Raw genomic sequence first — 15218 nt, 5'->3', positions numbered from 1 at the left:
AATTAAAAATCTAATTATTAAAACTATCTCTGATGTTGAAAACCCAAACTCATATTTGCATTCAAATGTCTATAAGAATCACAACTTTCTTCTCCAGAAATAGGAAGTTTATTTTGTAGAACAATGTTACTTGTTCAGAAATAATCAAAACTCAAAAAAATTATAGGGGCGCTGTGGCGCTGTGGTAGATCGTTCACCTCCGGTGCTTGGGGTCCCTAATTCGACCCAGCTCGCGCCGTGTGAATTTTGTGGTGGACAAACACCGTGATCGTGGATTTTCTCGGGGTTCTCCCGTTTCCTCCCACTTTCTTCATTCCACCATTTCATTCATTTCTCATAATCACCGTCTCCTTTAACCTAACCGGCATAACTGTGGGACGTAAAACTTTCATTTATTTTTAAGATTTCTTAAAGATTTCATTTATTTTTGTCAAAAAGTTATATATACAAAATGCATTCCAAGAAAATTTTATATGGAGGGCAGAAAGTGTTGACGGAAGAAGCAATTTTATACAAATATAATGTCATTATCCCAGTCTGAGTGGCAAGGTTGACATCAATCTGAAAAGGCACAAATGCAGAGAAAATGGATCTTGCGCTTTAGACAGTGATTGGGAAATAATGATTTGTAGACAGTGTTTTTAATAAACTCGAGCAGTTATCCGATAAACTCGGAAGCAAGCACAGATAGCATGGCGTTGCTCGTAATCCGTCTAATCCGTGAATGTAAAAATCTTTCATTGTCATTGGCCTCTATCTGGTCGACGAAGTTGGGATTGTCATTTTCTGCTATAGTATGAGCACGTTGTCACCATATTCAGTAATGGTTTATCAGTTATAAAACTATCAGCAGAAAAGTACGGACCGTAAATTTTCACTTGAAACTATACACAAGATATTCGATTTCGGTTAAGCATGCACACTATCAACAACTTGGAAGGATTATCAGTTCCCCAAATATGAACAAGTTGCTTGTCTACTTTACCATTAGTTAAAAAAAAGTATAGTTTCATCATTGAATCGCAACTTTTGAAAAACACTATCTTCGCTGCACAACTCTACAAATGACTCACAAAACTGAAGACTGTGATATGGTCTTCTGACGAGTACACTCGATGTAAGTACCTTGTTTGATGGTTATGAACCACGCGCCACATACTTGTTTCGGAAAGTTGAAAATTTCCAGATAGTTGTTTGGGAAGATTGTAGTTTCCGAGTTGGTCTAACTGTCTACTAAGAAATATGCCTAAAAGATTCCCTAACTCTATCCGTTAATTAAGATGGTTAAGATGGTGTACACGAAACAGAGTGTAGTGATGAAATTTCTACTGAAGAAGGGCATAAAACCAACTGACATTTGCAGAAGATTTCAGCCACAATACACTGAAGAGGCACTCGTCTCAGTAAGACATTTGAATGGTGCAAGTATTTCAAGAGATATTATTAAACGCTTGCAGGGACATGGGTTTAGAAGTAAATGCAGAGAAAACTAAATACATGAAAGTACGTCGGGAACGTAATACGGCAAATTGTGGAGGCTTTAAAATATTAAATAATACTTTTGATAAAGTGGATACTTTCAAATATTTAGGATCAATATTAACAGACGAAAATCATATTCACGAAGAAATTAAATGTCGACTAAAAGCAGGGAATTCGTGTTACTATTCGGTTCAAAATCTCTTGTCGTCGCGAATTCTGTCGAGGAATTTGAAGCTTAAAATATATAAAACGATAATCATGCCTGTTGTTCTGTATGGTTGCGAAACATGGTCGCTTACTCTCAGGGAAGAACATAGACTGAAAGTATTTGAGAACAAGATTCTGAGAAGAATATTCGGACCCAAGAGGAACGAGAATGGGGAATGGCGGAAGCTTCATAACGAGGAACTACATAGTTTATACGGTTTACCCAACATTGTTAGGGTCGTCAAGTCTAGGAGGCTTAGGTGGGCAGGTCATGTAGCTAGAATGGAAGAAAGTAGAAACGCTTTCAAAGTCTTGACTGGTAGACCCATAGGAAAACGACCATTAGGAAGACCTAGGCGCAGATGGGAGGATAATATTAAGATGGATCTCGCAGAGATAGGAATACAAAGTAGAAACTGGATGCAATTAGCTAAGGATAGAAGTCAGTGGAGAGCTTTTGTGAACGCGGCACTGAACCTCCGGGTTCCATAGGCCATAGAGTTAGTTAGTTAGTTAAGTGTTTCAAGAATGGCTGTGCGTCTGTCACTGATGATTCTGGTCGTGGTGGATTCTAGTTCACAGCAGTTATTTAATTCCTGGGAACATTCAGCACCTTGAACAGCTTATCAATGACAATCGTCGCGTAATCTCCCGTGAAATTGTAAAAGTATCGTATGTAATCTTTCTTTAAGAATAGTAAATACGATAAACCATGACCATTTGCTCTTCAGAAAAGTAAATGAACACTAGGTTCCAAAACAGTTTCCCGCTTTTGTCGGGCGTAAAGTATTGGAAGTCTACACTGAATTGGGGGACCATTATGTCAAGGAAGGCCAGTGTTTCCCCCTGCTTGGATCTCTAAAAGAATTGCTCGAAAATGAACATATTCACGATTATGACAAAATGAAGTAGATTTTCCTAAAACGGTTCAGACTGTTCTAATAAATCTTTCGTAGTTGAAGCCTGCTAGCCTCGAAGCCTCGTAAAGACGCAAAGGCCCTAAGTTTACGTTAACTTGCTGAAACATTAAGGGCAGTATGTAGTATCAATAACTATGAGTATTGGAAATGCTGCTCCCTTCCTCCTGGACACACTGTGTGTGTGACCAATGCAGTGCGAGTTATTCTTTTTCGAAGTAACCTTAGTCATCCTCAACTGGAATTCAAATTCTCTTTATCTAACACATTAGTATTCAATTCTCTTTATCTAATATTAATATTCAATTCTCTTTATCTAACACATAAATGTGTATTCGTGACAGTGATATCTCTAACATTTAGGAATAGAGTTACTGTTTATAGAACTAAATATTTCCTCAAAATTAATTTTAACATACACTGACAACTTAGATTAAACTTAACATACATGTATATCATCTCAAATTCATTCGGTTCTCATATAAAATAAATAATTATTCCCTTTCTACTCAAGAAACGGGTGATGGTTTCGTAAAAACTACGCACTTTATTTTAGAGTAATGAATATTAAAAAGGTTCTAAAATATTTAAAATTTGAAACGAGATAACAGGCTGAGCAATTGAATTTAATGCATTTCTAAGCCTATTTTGAAAAGGGATGGATCCCGGCTTTCTTTTAGGTATATCAGTTGATTCTGAACTGAAATCGAAACTTTTCTGTAGAATGCTATAAGTATATTAGTTTTGTGTTGGTTTGGAAATTAGAAAATGTGTTTTGTTTAAATTAATTTTACTGTTTTTTTTTTTATCATAATCCCTTTGCTCTTCAATTACTTGTATTATTTTTCCATTAGCAAATGGTGTAGTGTTATCCAGAATTACGTATCAAAATGAAAATAAGTCCATCAAATCTTTTCCTTTACAAAATATCCTTCAGATGTATTGTAAATATTATGCCATTCGAATTGTCTTTCATTAAAAAATACCTTATTATTTAGTGCTAAAACTCACCTGTGAATCCAGACCTAGTGTAAGTAGCATAACGAAGAACAAAATGGCCCATAAAGGAGAAACGGGGAGACGAGTTACAACCTCTGGATAGACAATGAAAGCGAGTCCAGCGCCTTGGTCCACTACTTTCTTCACCTCCACCTGAAGCTCGTGGGCGAGGAAACCAATCACCGAGAAAATCACGAAGCCAGCGAAGAAGGAAGTCAGGATATTGGAGACTGCCACAATTAGAGAGTCTCTGTAAAGACAGAATCTCATTAATGTCACAAGAATAAAACCTTATACTTACTAAAGAAAGTTTGTGTTCTCAGGGGTTCTATCCAGAGTAGTGGTTGAGTTACAGTGTTTAAATATGTACTTTTTGTGTGTTGTTCATAACAAAGTAGAGCTATGAAAACTCAGCATACTTCATTACAGCACTGGAAGATCAAAATATTCTTATATTTTCATCGCTCGATCACCTGATTCATGTACACAACAATGTGTGCTTACTTTCATAGCAACGTGTTATTGTTAGAATATTCGATACTTCTGCACTACAAACTTTAGCAATATAGTACACGATATCTGGGACATACTCTGTTCAGTTGCATGAACTATACCAGACTCAATAATATTCGGAATGCATATTAATTCACAGTTACCACTAGAAAACGAGTAATTCTCTTATGGTGAATTATACTATAATTGAAATTTAGAATTAAATTTTCACTAAGTACATTTTAAAAACAAGTGGATAATCGCTTTTAACTCTGCCAGAAAGTTATTATAAGTAGTGTGCGCGTAAAGGAATGAATATACGTGTCAAAGTTAGCAAAACAATCTGGTAATAAATGTTATATTTTCCTAAATGTGCACTTTGCAAAAAAAAAAAAAAAAAAAAAAAAAATTATTCCAACAAAATAAAAAATGCCGATAATTATCGGCAACCAATGAGAGAACTTTTTTTTTAACTCAACGAGAGTTCATTTTCTGATTTTCTCGAAAACCAATCATGAGAATTTACGTAAGAGTACGGCATTTTGTTCAGCTTGATGTGATATATGATTTATATATATATATATATCTCTTTGGGCAATATTTTAGTCAGAAATTAACATTTAAGAGTTAATTATACTTTTAGCTATATCTCACTAACTATACTACTTGTTGTCGTCGTGTTAATCTCTTAATAAAGAGCTTAATTAGGATATATCTCAGCATCAGTTTTCTCTCAATAAGTGGCTTGGTTGCCATACAGCATCTTTTTTTTTTTTTTTTTTTTTTAGATTTAAAAGTAAATTATTTTCTCCATCTTCTCGACAACTTCACACGAGGTTTTATACTTATGCATATCAACTTGTTTATCTTAATAAGATATATCGATGACTTTTATCTAATCTTTCGATATTTTTTTTTCATTTTTGTTAAACGTCGATAGTATTATAGAATCATGGATGTCCCCAGAGGGGTCTGGACCTTCCGAAATCTTGACTTTTCTGTAAATTTAGTCGATCTTTAGTTTTTTTTTTTTTTTTTTTTTTTTTTTACAAATTTTAATATAATTTATTCTTACAGACAAATTGGATCACCGTGAACAATTTGGGACCTCCTTCGAAATAAATTCGTGCATTTATCCTTATGTAGAAATGTGCTCAATCTAAATAGGCGTTTGTTTGTGTGTGTTTTCGAGAAATGTCGAAAAATACTTGTATGTATTATTTTGATAATACAGACATTCAAATAATACAGGGTATCTGACTTAAACTTTTAACAATACGAAAGGGCATTAACAAACCTCGATATGAGCTCCCTCTAGTGGCATGGCAATTGTCCAACCAATATTACGATTCCGTCCAGGTATTTAGTAGCATTTGAGAGGTCAGATCATTTATCGCCTGACGAATTTTGTTACTCAGATCTTCCAAATTGCCGACAGGAGTATTGTAGACTTTGATAAATTCGCAGAAGAAAAATCTAGGGGAGAAAGATCTGACGAGCATGGAGATCAAACAATTGTTTCAGATCCTCTTCCTATCCATCTTCTATGAAAATGCTCTTTCAGAAATTCTCGTACAATGATAGCAAATGTAACGGGGACCCATTTTGTTTGCAAATGTTTTTTACACGCCCATGCGCGTGACATAAATTTGAAGTACTGTTGATTCTTGCAAGTGACCACAGTTGGCAATACCATACAAAGAATTTCACTTCAAATTGAACGCAACTAAACTTCTGTTTAATATTAAAGCTCTAAGCTTGACAGTATTCTCTGGCCTCTAATAACAGTTTCTTCCCTGAATTTTCTTTAAATTGGAGTGTTTTGATACTATATAATATCGCTGATTTGTCTCGCCTTCACAAAATATTTTGTTTTTTCTTATTTATCAAAGCTTTCAATTCTCTCTTCATCCAGAAGTGTTTGTACTTTGGTCTATTAACATACGACTTCTAGGTACAAAAGTAATACACTAATATTATTAATACACCAATATTATAATGAAGAAAGGTCCAAAGACGAGTCGATACCAATCGATAAATACTATTGAGCTGAACAAATGATGAAGTTGAATGTGAATCATCATGCGTAGTTTTCGAGGAAATCGATACAAACGAACGTTTTGAAGCTGAAGATTGATTGCGTGCGATAACCACGCCTCCTGTTAAGATGAAATTGTTACTGAAGTATATTGCCATAAAGCTTTATATTATAACACTAGCAAGATGACAATAGATAGTATGGTTAATGAATAACATGTAGCCTAAAATTATGATTACATCTACTCAGCAAGAAATGAGGTGTTGAAACAACACAAAATGACTACCACTTTAACGTGTTACTTGTGTGTCAATTCAACAAGTATTCTTTTTAAGGAGGGATTAGGTTTGTGAAATTTCTTTAATCATCTATACTGTTTATTCCATCATATTTGGTTTCATATTAAAACAAACTAACCCCAGCCATTAGAGGGTTACGCCCTCTCGTTGGCAAAGGTTTCCAAAACATGGTGGTGCTAATACATATACAATAGGTGGTCTAAGTGCAGTGCAAAAACAAGAAAAATTAAAAAAAAAACACGTAAAATTAGTCTGGATAAATAAACAATATATAATACAGTGCAAGGTATCATATTAATGGTGCAAATATACAAATATATATATAATTAAAGAACAAACGTAATTGGGTATATCATATATAAACAGGTATGATAATGATATGAAGTACATTGACGTCACAATCACATTTGGAACATTAGTTGAGACACATGAAAGTTATGTCTTCTGTCTCGGGGCGACTCGAGACTGATGTAAGACGTAATGATAGTCCAATGTTAGTGATGAGTGAAGAACATGTGCTAAAATGAAAGACTATGAGGTAGATGATCTCTGACGACGTAAATGCCAAATATTGCTCTCTCTGCGGCGTCCAAATTTGTTGTCTGAACATAAAGTGTGGTGAAAATGTTGAGCGGTGAGTGCTGATATCTAGATGGAGCATCTGTACGGGCATCAACTCTTAACGTATCAAGATAGAGCGGATGGGCATTTGTAACGCGGGATTGAATGTATCTTGTCCGGAGTGTAGCAAGATGCTCGAAAATAATTGGAAAGTCTATATGTTCGTAGGTCATGTAATTTGGATATGGTAGTCAAATCCGATATGCCAGGCGAATAACATGGTGTTCCATAATTGCTAACTTCTCGTAGAGTTTAGGTGAAGCATGAAACCAGGCAACGTGACCAAATGTAAGAAGAGGTCGAAGAAAAACTTTGCATGTCTTTAGTAAGACATCCGCACTTAGTCTCCAGGTCATGCCCGTAAGGCGGCGTAGATTTAATCAAGTTAATGCTTTTTGCTCCAGTTTTTTAAAGTGAGGTTTCCAGGTGAGTTTGGTATCGAATACCACACCAAGATATGTCGCAGAGGCGGTTGGTCGAAGAAAATGCCCGTCATCTGATACACAAAGATTAGTAGGATTTCGGCGTACTTTAGTTCTACGTTTAGGTGCAAGGAAAACAAGTGCTTGTGTTTTCTCCGAATTTACAGTTAATTTCCACTTCCTGCACCATATAAGAAAATTGTCGAGTGTCAATTGTAGGCTTCTGCTGATCTGAAGCATAGTTTTCCCAAGTGATAAAAATGCTGTGTCGTCAGCATATTGGAAAATATAGACATTAGGCGGTGGTCTAGGCATATCTGAGGCATATAAGATATATAATAATGGACTAAGTGCGGAGCCCTGAGGTACGCCTGTATGAGGAAAAATAGGTCTAGAGAGGGCACTTCCTACTGAAACATACGCTATTCGATTACATAGAAAGGAGTAAATGAGACGGATGTAACAAGTGGGTAGTTGGAGTGACTGTAGTTCGCGCAGAAAGCCATAGTGTCATACCTTATCAAAAGTTTTTTTCTAAATCCATAAGGACTAGACGTGATGGAAGAGCTTTATTGTACTGATTAGTAAGGACAGTAGTTAGGCGTAGTAATTGGCCATTAATAGAAAAGGTAGGCCTAAAATCTGCTTTATGTATTGGTAACAGATCGTGTTCATTAAGATAAACAAGTAGTCTGTTGACGAAAATCCTTTCAAATAATTTACTGAAGACAGAAGTTAACTGAATGGGCCTGTAGGAAGAAACATCATGAATAGGCTTGTTTGGTTTATGAAACATGCATACCTTTGAGACTTTCCAATGTAGTGGATAATAACCAGTGTTGAGTATGAAATTATAAATAGATACTAGCAAAGAAATAAATAGAGGTGGAGATTCTTTCAGCATCCTATACGAGACACTATCAATTCCTGGTGCTGTGTTACGTTTCCGTCGGAATTCGGGAGCAGTGATTGGTCTGATAAGAGGATGATTAATGTCTGTTTGATGTGATGTGGAAGATTGTAAAGAATGTATTCTTGAAATATCAATGCGTTCGCTCTGGCATGGAGACTCGGTTGGAGTGAAAACTGTTTGCAGTTGGTCTGCGAAAGCATTCGCTTTATCTGCATCTGAAAGAAGCGGAATATTATTGACATGGAGCGGATATGTTGTAACAGTGTTTTTTCCCGTTAATTGATGAAATTTCTTCCAGTAGCGGGTAGGATGTGCCTCGTCTCTCAGCTTATTGCACGCATTTATCCAGTGCCTCCGTTTATATGCAATGAGATAGTTTTTAACTGCCCATTGCCATTGTCTGTGACAATGAAGATGTACCTCGTTTCCAGTACGATGATACTCTCGGATATGCTGTCTTGCACGTTTTACAATGGCCAGATATTGAGGCGGTAACTTTGGTCTGTGTGGGTAGATTTTGTCCTCAGGAGTGGATATTTGAGCATTTGTAGTTAAGGTATCTGTAAGCCGTGAAATAGTGTGATACAATTCAGGTTCGGTAGTTGGTGTTGTGAGGGGTCTGATGTCTTTTTCAATGGTTGTTCTATATGTATTCCAATCAGCTTTATCATAACGTTTAACAGTTCGAAACACTGGAGTAGTGTGACAAAGATGGCCCTTGTTGAGTGTTAGTTTTATTGGGCAGTGATCACTACCGATTGTGTCAAGAACCTATATTGTACAGTCACCGACTAGATTAAGTGATGTAATTACAACATCAGGTGTTGTTTGACTACTTGGCCGAGTATGACTAGGTAAGTCATGGATATGCAAAAGTAAATGTTACGTAGTTCATAAATTGTTGTTTTTCCCGGTCGCTTCGACTATGGATATTGATATCAGCCATAATGACGACATTTCGAAAGTTTTGGGCAATATAATTGAAAAAATCTAATGGGATTGGATGTCTCGGCCGAATATAAATTGTAGCAACGTTTATGACGATGGAGGGAAAGTAAACGGAGAAAATAAGATGTTCTGGATGATTGATACAAGCCTGTAAGTGATATTGTCTGAATGGTAATTTTGGTGAGAAACCTATTGCAACTCCACCTCGAGCTCTGGCAGCAGGTTCTCTATAGTCATGTCGGTGAAGGAGATAACCTGTTAGGCGTGCTCTGATATCAGGTTTGAGTGAAGTTTCATTGAGAGCAAAAATATCAATTTGTTCCTCGAGTAAAAGATGCTCTAAGAGGAGTTTGTGTTGCTGGAAAGATCTTATATTAATTTAATTCATGACTACAAGCAATAACGACATAGATTTAAACAATAGTTTCAAGAGGCGCGATTTGAAAATGAGCATATTGTCTTGAATATGTACCATGAATATTGATGTTAAAGAACGATTTTGCAGTGGCAGTAATGGTGCGAAGTATATGATCGCGTTGAAATAGCATCACGTTCTGGAGCACTATGGTGAGATAGCGAAGAAAATCTTCGATACTGAACGGATGTAGAATAGATTGGGCTGGAGGTGTTTTATCGCTACTTCGAATAGGTGCAGTAAACTCCGGGCGAGTAGGTTCTGCTGAGGGCTTAGCCTTGCAACAGTAGCTGTAAGTGGGGTGCGCCTCTCCGCAAGTGAACACTTGGGAGGTTGTTGTTGATTTTGACACAACCTAGTTTCATGTTGGTTGCCACAATATCCGCATCGCGGTAGATTAGAACAGTTGTTGGTGAAATGAGAGTTGTAGGATTGACATCTCTCGCACCTAAGAGGTACTGGCCCAGGGCATCATGCGCCAGAAGGTAATCAATAGCCGGTTGGTTTTGTGATAAAACGCGAACCATATATGTCGGTCCGTTATTGTTTTTTATGCGTATGCATTTGTCAATGTTGATGCCCTCTTGAACAAGCTCTTCGCGCACTTCGTCGTCCGTGAACTCTGGGAGAACACCACGAATAACGACAGATAACATTGCCGATTTCTTAGGAGGTGGTGGTTGTTTCGGCCTAGAATCTGACATTTTTGTTAGTTTTGCGTTTTTTCCAAAGATTTCGTAAGATGCTTTATTAAGTAAATAGGTTCCGAAATTAGGATCTTTTGATTTTATAATGTATCCATTTCTAGTCTTGGACTATTTGTTCAACATTAGCGCGAGGTACGTATTTAATGATCTGGAGAAATATCATCTTAGGATGGGTGTATTTCGTGTCAAAATCGGTGAGGAGAAAATTGTAAACAGGTTCTGGAATTACAGAGGATGATTCTGAAGGTAGCGATCCAATGTCCATTGGTTGGACGTTAGAAGATTGAGATCCACCGATTGAGATCCAACCCAATCTTTGCAGATTGGGTTGAGTCAGTGGATGGACGTCTTTCTTTAGACGTACTCGCGACAGGTTGACTACCCCATGAAAAATGTCCAGTGCGACTAGTAGTACCAGTGGGTGCAGCTTGGGCACGCGAAGTGCCTATATTGGTCGGAAGAGAAACTGGTAGTCCTGTATGTCGACCGAGAACCGATTGTCCGTTAGCATTGCCAGAGTCCGCCATCACTATGGAATAGCCTGGGGCCGAAGCCCAAAAGAAGATGAAAATGAATGAAAAGATGATGATGATGAGGTTCAAAAAAGCAAGTTTACCCTTTGGAAGTGAAAATTTCCGTCCACCCTCTAAGTGCTGTATGTGTGCTTTGGCTCACAAATGCGTATTGCAACACTTGGTCTTAGCTAGCACACTAACTGACACAAGAGAAGTTAGGCTCCTTGATTTAGTATGCAACACCAAGTTTTTTTTATTTTTTTTATTAAGTGCTAGTCCTAGTGACTAGCTACCTATAAGAGGGTTACGCCCTCGTTGAGGTGCGTGGTGGGAAGGAAGAAAGGAGAGCTATGGGAAAGAGATTGGTGAGCTAAGAGATTTTATTTTATTGCATTATCTTATCGATTTCATAATCTTGTAATTGGTCGGACTTAAGGAACTTCGTTCCTTAACATGAGGTTTGGAAGGAAAGGAGAAGAAACATATATATATTTATGCATAGTGAACATATTACATAAAACATATTTATATTTATGAACAGTAAACAATGTAACACATTAATATAATAATACTCTCTAATAATAATAATAATAATAATAATAATAATAATAATAATAATAATAATAATAATAATAATAATATAACTTAATAACTAAAAAAACGAAATAACAAATGATGTTGGAACACGGAGAAAACGGCAGCCACTATGATGGGAGAGTTAAGGCATGGTAATTGTTAAAATGTAACATGTAAAATGGAGATGAGGTATGAAGCGAGGTGCATTACACAGGACAACACATAGGTTCTGTTAGTGAGACAAATGAAGTCATCTTCTGCCTAGGGGCAGCTCTAGGCGATAATGAGAGACGAAGGGAGCCCAAGTTAGACACAAAGGAAATTACTATGCAGGAAAAGATGGATGAATGAAAGGAAGATGTTCATGAACAATGTAATCTCCAATTACTAATAATAAGGGATCTCCGGGCGGTAAAGTATAATGGTATAGGGTGAACAGTAGCGATAATGGAGGATGAAGATGTCGGTGTGGTGTAGGGTGGAGTGCGAGATGATGCATTGCGTCTTGAAGTAAGGGATGCTGAGTGTGTAGGCGTTTATTGATATAGGTAAGGCGAAGTTTCTCGATGTGATATTGTAAAGTTGGGAATGAAATAAGGCGCTTTAAATTCTGGGTTGGGCTAGGTAATCGGATGCGGAAGGCTATGCGAAAAGCGTGGCGTTCAAGGATTAGCAGCTTACTATAGAATTTAGGTGAAGCGGCTACCCATGCGGTAAAGCCATATGTTAAGAGTGGACGGAGGAACACTTTATAAGTATTTAGAATGGTGTGCGGTCGAAGGCCCCAGGTAGTACCTGTCAAGCGCTTTAACAAATTCAGCCTATTGTATGCTTTAAGGGTGACATGTTCCAGGTGCTTAGTCCAAGTTAGGTGCCTGTCGTATGTTATACCTAGATAGGTAACTGTATGACGTGGTTGGATAGGAACGTGATCAACGTGTAAAGTGAGCAGTCGTTGATTTCGATGAACTCTAGAGTAGCGTCCACTTGGTAGAAACACTATGGCTTGGGTTTTGGCCGCATTAATTGTCTCCACCTAAAACACCAAGGTTTTTTTTTTTTTTTTTTTTTTTGAACTCAGACCAATGAATTGATGATTGATTCGGAATTCTGAGTGAGTATATTAACCTCAGTCTTTTTTTTATTATTTGCTAGCCGGAGGCTAGCACCCTGTTAGAGGGCTACACCCTCTTTGAGGGGGGAGAGTTAATGAAGAATACTGGATAAAGGATCAATAGGCAGATGGGCTAAGTGATTTTATTTATTTATTTATTTATCATCAAATATCTGGACATTATGACCTTGGCGATCATAATCATAAATTAAGGAGAGGCGAAACTACTTAACTATATAAGTATATATTGACGTTACACATTTTTATAAACACATAAACACAGAGAATAAGTGAAAAGTGAAATAACACTTATAATGAGTGAAAATATAAAGAAAGTGATCATAAACATATAAGGAAATTAATATGTAGGAAACATACGCATAAAGATTTAAACTCCAAACACAACTATATACCGGTATATGATTTGGTGATTGAGAAATTCTTATAGATTGAACTACTAACAATTTGAAGTTATATTACGGTGTAAAAGAGAATGAAGGTGAATAATGAGATGAGGTGCGATACACGGGACAAACACAAGGAAAATTAGTATGACAAATGAGGTTATCTTCTGCCTAGGGGCTGCTCTAGGCTGATGAAGACGTGGGGAGCCCTGTTAGAGACAGAAGGTCTTACTGTGCAGAAAATGATGGAAATATGTGCGGTAGATGGGCATGAATTTGATAGTCTTCGAGTAAGAGTAAATCCGGGTGATCAGGTGGCAGCGTATAGCAGTATAGAGTAAAGAGCAGACTATGTGGGGAATAGGCATAGCGGGGACGGACAGAATGAAGAGCATGATAGTGCATAGTATCAAGGAGTAATGACTGGTAAAAAAAAAAAAAGCACATCGCCTTCAGAGCATATAAAAACACCTCCTTACTGGCTGTGAGTATTTGCATTGTTTTTTGATTTGGTATGAGCAAAGCTTTGCAAAATATATTTCGCATTTATGGCAAGTAACTAATAACATTGTATGTTTTCTGTAATCTGGCACAATAATATTGCTGTAAACCTGTGAATAATCTTGCATCAATTACACAGATAGCAGTGCTTCCATCTATTTTGTTTATCTGTTATTCTTGTGTCTTAGCATGTATGAACAGAAGATAATAGAACTGTTGCCTATGTAACTGTTGTCAGACGATTCACAGGTTTACAACAATATTATTGTGATTGATTACAGAACATATAGAACATTATTCGTTACGTGGTATAAATGCCAAATATATTTCGCAAAGTTTTGGTCATATTAAACGATAAATACCAATGCAAATTCTCTCAGATAGAAACTAGTTATTTCTGATATGCTCGGAAGGCGATGTGCTTGGTGCTGAATTAACACACAAGTAAAACGCTAAAATGGTAGTCATTTTGTGTTGTTTCAACACCTCAATTTTTACAGTGTAAAACTTTATGTTTAAATTTAATATTGTGTTAAGAAAAAATACATATTAATCGATCAAGCCGAAAACGTGACATGCTTGAGGATAAATTCTCAGATGTAGTTTACAAGGAAATCAACAAAAACATCTACATACAGGATGTTTCAAAATGAAAATCCGGGTTTTAAGGTTTTACATCAAATGAAAAAGCAACTCAAATAGTTTTTGTTACAATTTTTCAATTCGACAAACGCCACGCATCGAGTCGATAGGCGAGAAAAGCCCATAAACTTTCCGCTGAGGCATTGCACAAAAGATATTCAATTTAGGGGAGTCTTGTTGCAACTCTAGCATGTCGTGGGGATTTACTGACTCCTAAATGCGAATAATATGAGTGTTCACATCGCCACTTATGTGAAATGTCGATTTATCACTGAAGACGACACGATCCAGAAAAATATTCATCGTCATGCAGTAACATTTCATTTGCAAAGTTGGCATATAAACCTTAGTCTGTAGGTTTATAGCATTGCAAACGATAAGGACATAGTTGTGTCTCCTTAAAATTCTCCACACAGATGGTTGCGCTGTAATTACAGATTCAGTCTTTGCAAAATGTAAAACACAAAAAAGCTTTCTGCTCACTATTCTCCATCTTTACTACTAGTGCTTTCTAATGGCAGGCAAAGGAATTAGCACACGCGCCTGCGTGGGAACAAAACTGTTTGAGTTTCTCTTTCATTTGATGTGTTGTTTATAATTGTAAGTTGATTGTAATAAATACTACAAAACCTTAAAAATCCCGATATTCATTTTGAAATACCCTGTATAATGCTAAAAGGCATGTTGTTAGTTGTCAATACTACTTGATAGTCTATTCTGCTACAACAATTATTATTTATTTATTAACGTAGGTGAAAAATACGCTGTTAACTAACAGCTTGTAACTATTGTTGAACTTGTTCTAAATGTGGCAAACATATAAGCGTACTTCCAGGGGTAAAAGTGAGGGGGAACGCGGGAGGACGCCATTACCCTACTTCCAAAAAATATCTCTGGCGTCCCTTCACTTCCTAAAAAGTTACAATGGGCAAAGATAGGCACAGGGGCGTCCTGCGTGACGTCATCCGTGCCTCTACCTTTTCAGATCCACTTTTGCCCCTCCCTA

General features: G+C 36.9%; 1 protein-coding gene across 1 annotated transcript in view; it reads right to left on the bottom strand.

Moving 5' to 3' along the window:
* The window catches only part of LOC145669865 (sodium- and chloride-dependent glycine transporter 1-like), a 235654-nt gene that overhangs the window by 22661 nt on the left and 197775 nt on the right, over positions 1–15218 (bottom strand). Inside the window, exon 8 of the mRNA XM_081738211.1 lies at positions 3618–3855. Coding sequence (XP_081594337.1) covers positions 3618–3855 — 238 coding nt within the window. The remainder of the gene's footprint in view (positions 1–3617; positions 3856–15218) is intronic.

Source organism: Thermobia domestica, chromosome 14, assembly GCF_964235325.1.
Source record: "Thermobia domestica chromosome 14, izTheDome1.hap1.1, whole genome shotgun sequence".
NCBI classification, from domain to species: domain Eukaryota; kingdom Metazoa; phylum Arthropoda; class Insecta; order Zygentoma; family Lepismatidae; genus Thermobia; species Thermobia domestica.
The sequence above is the reverse complement of the archived record's forward strand: the minus strand, read 5'-3'. Positions and strand labels throughout refer to the sequence as shown.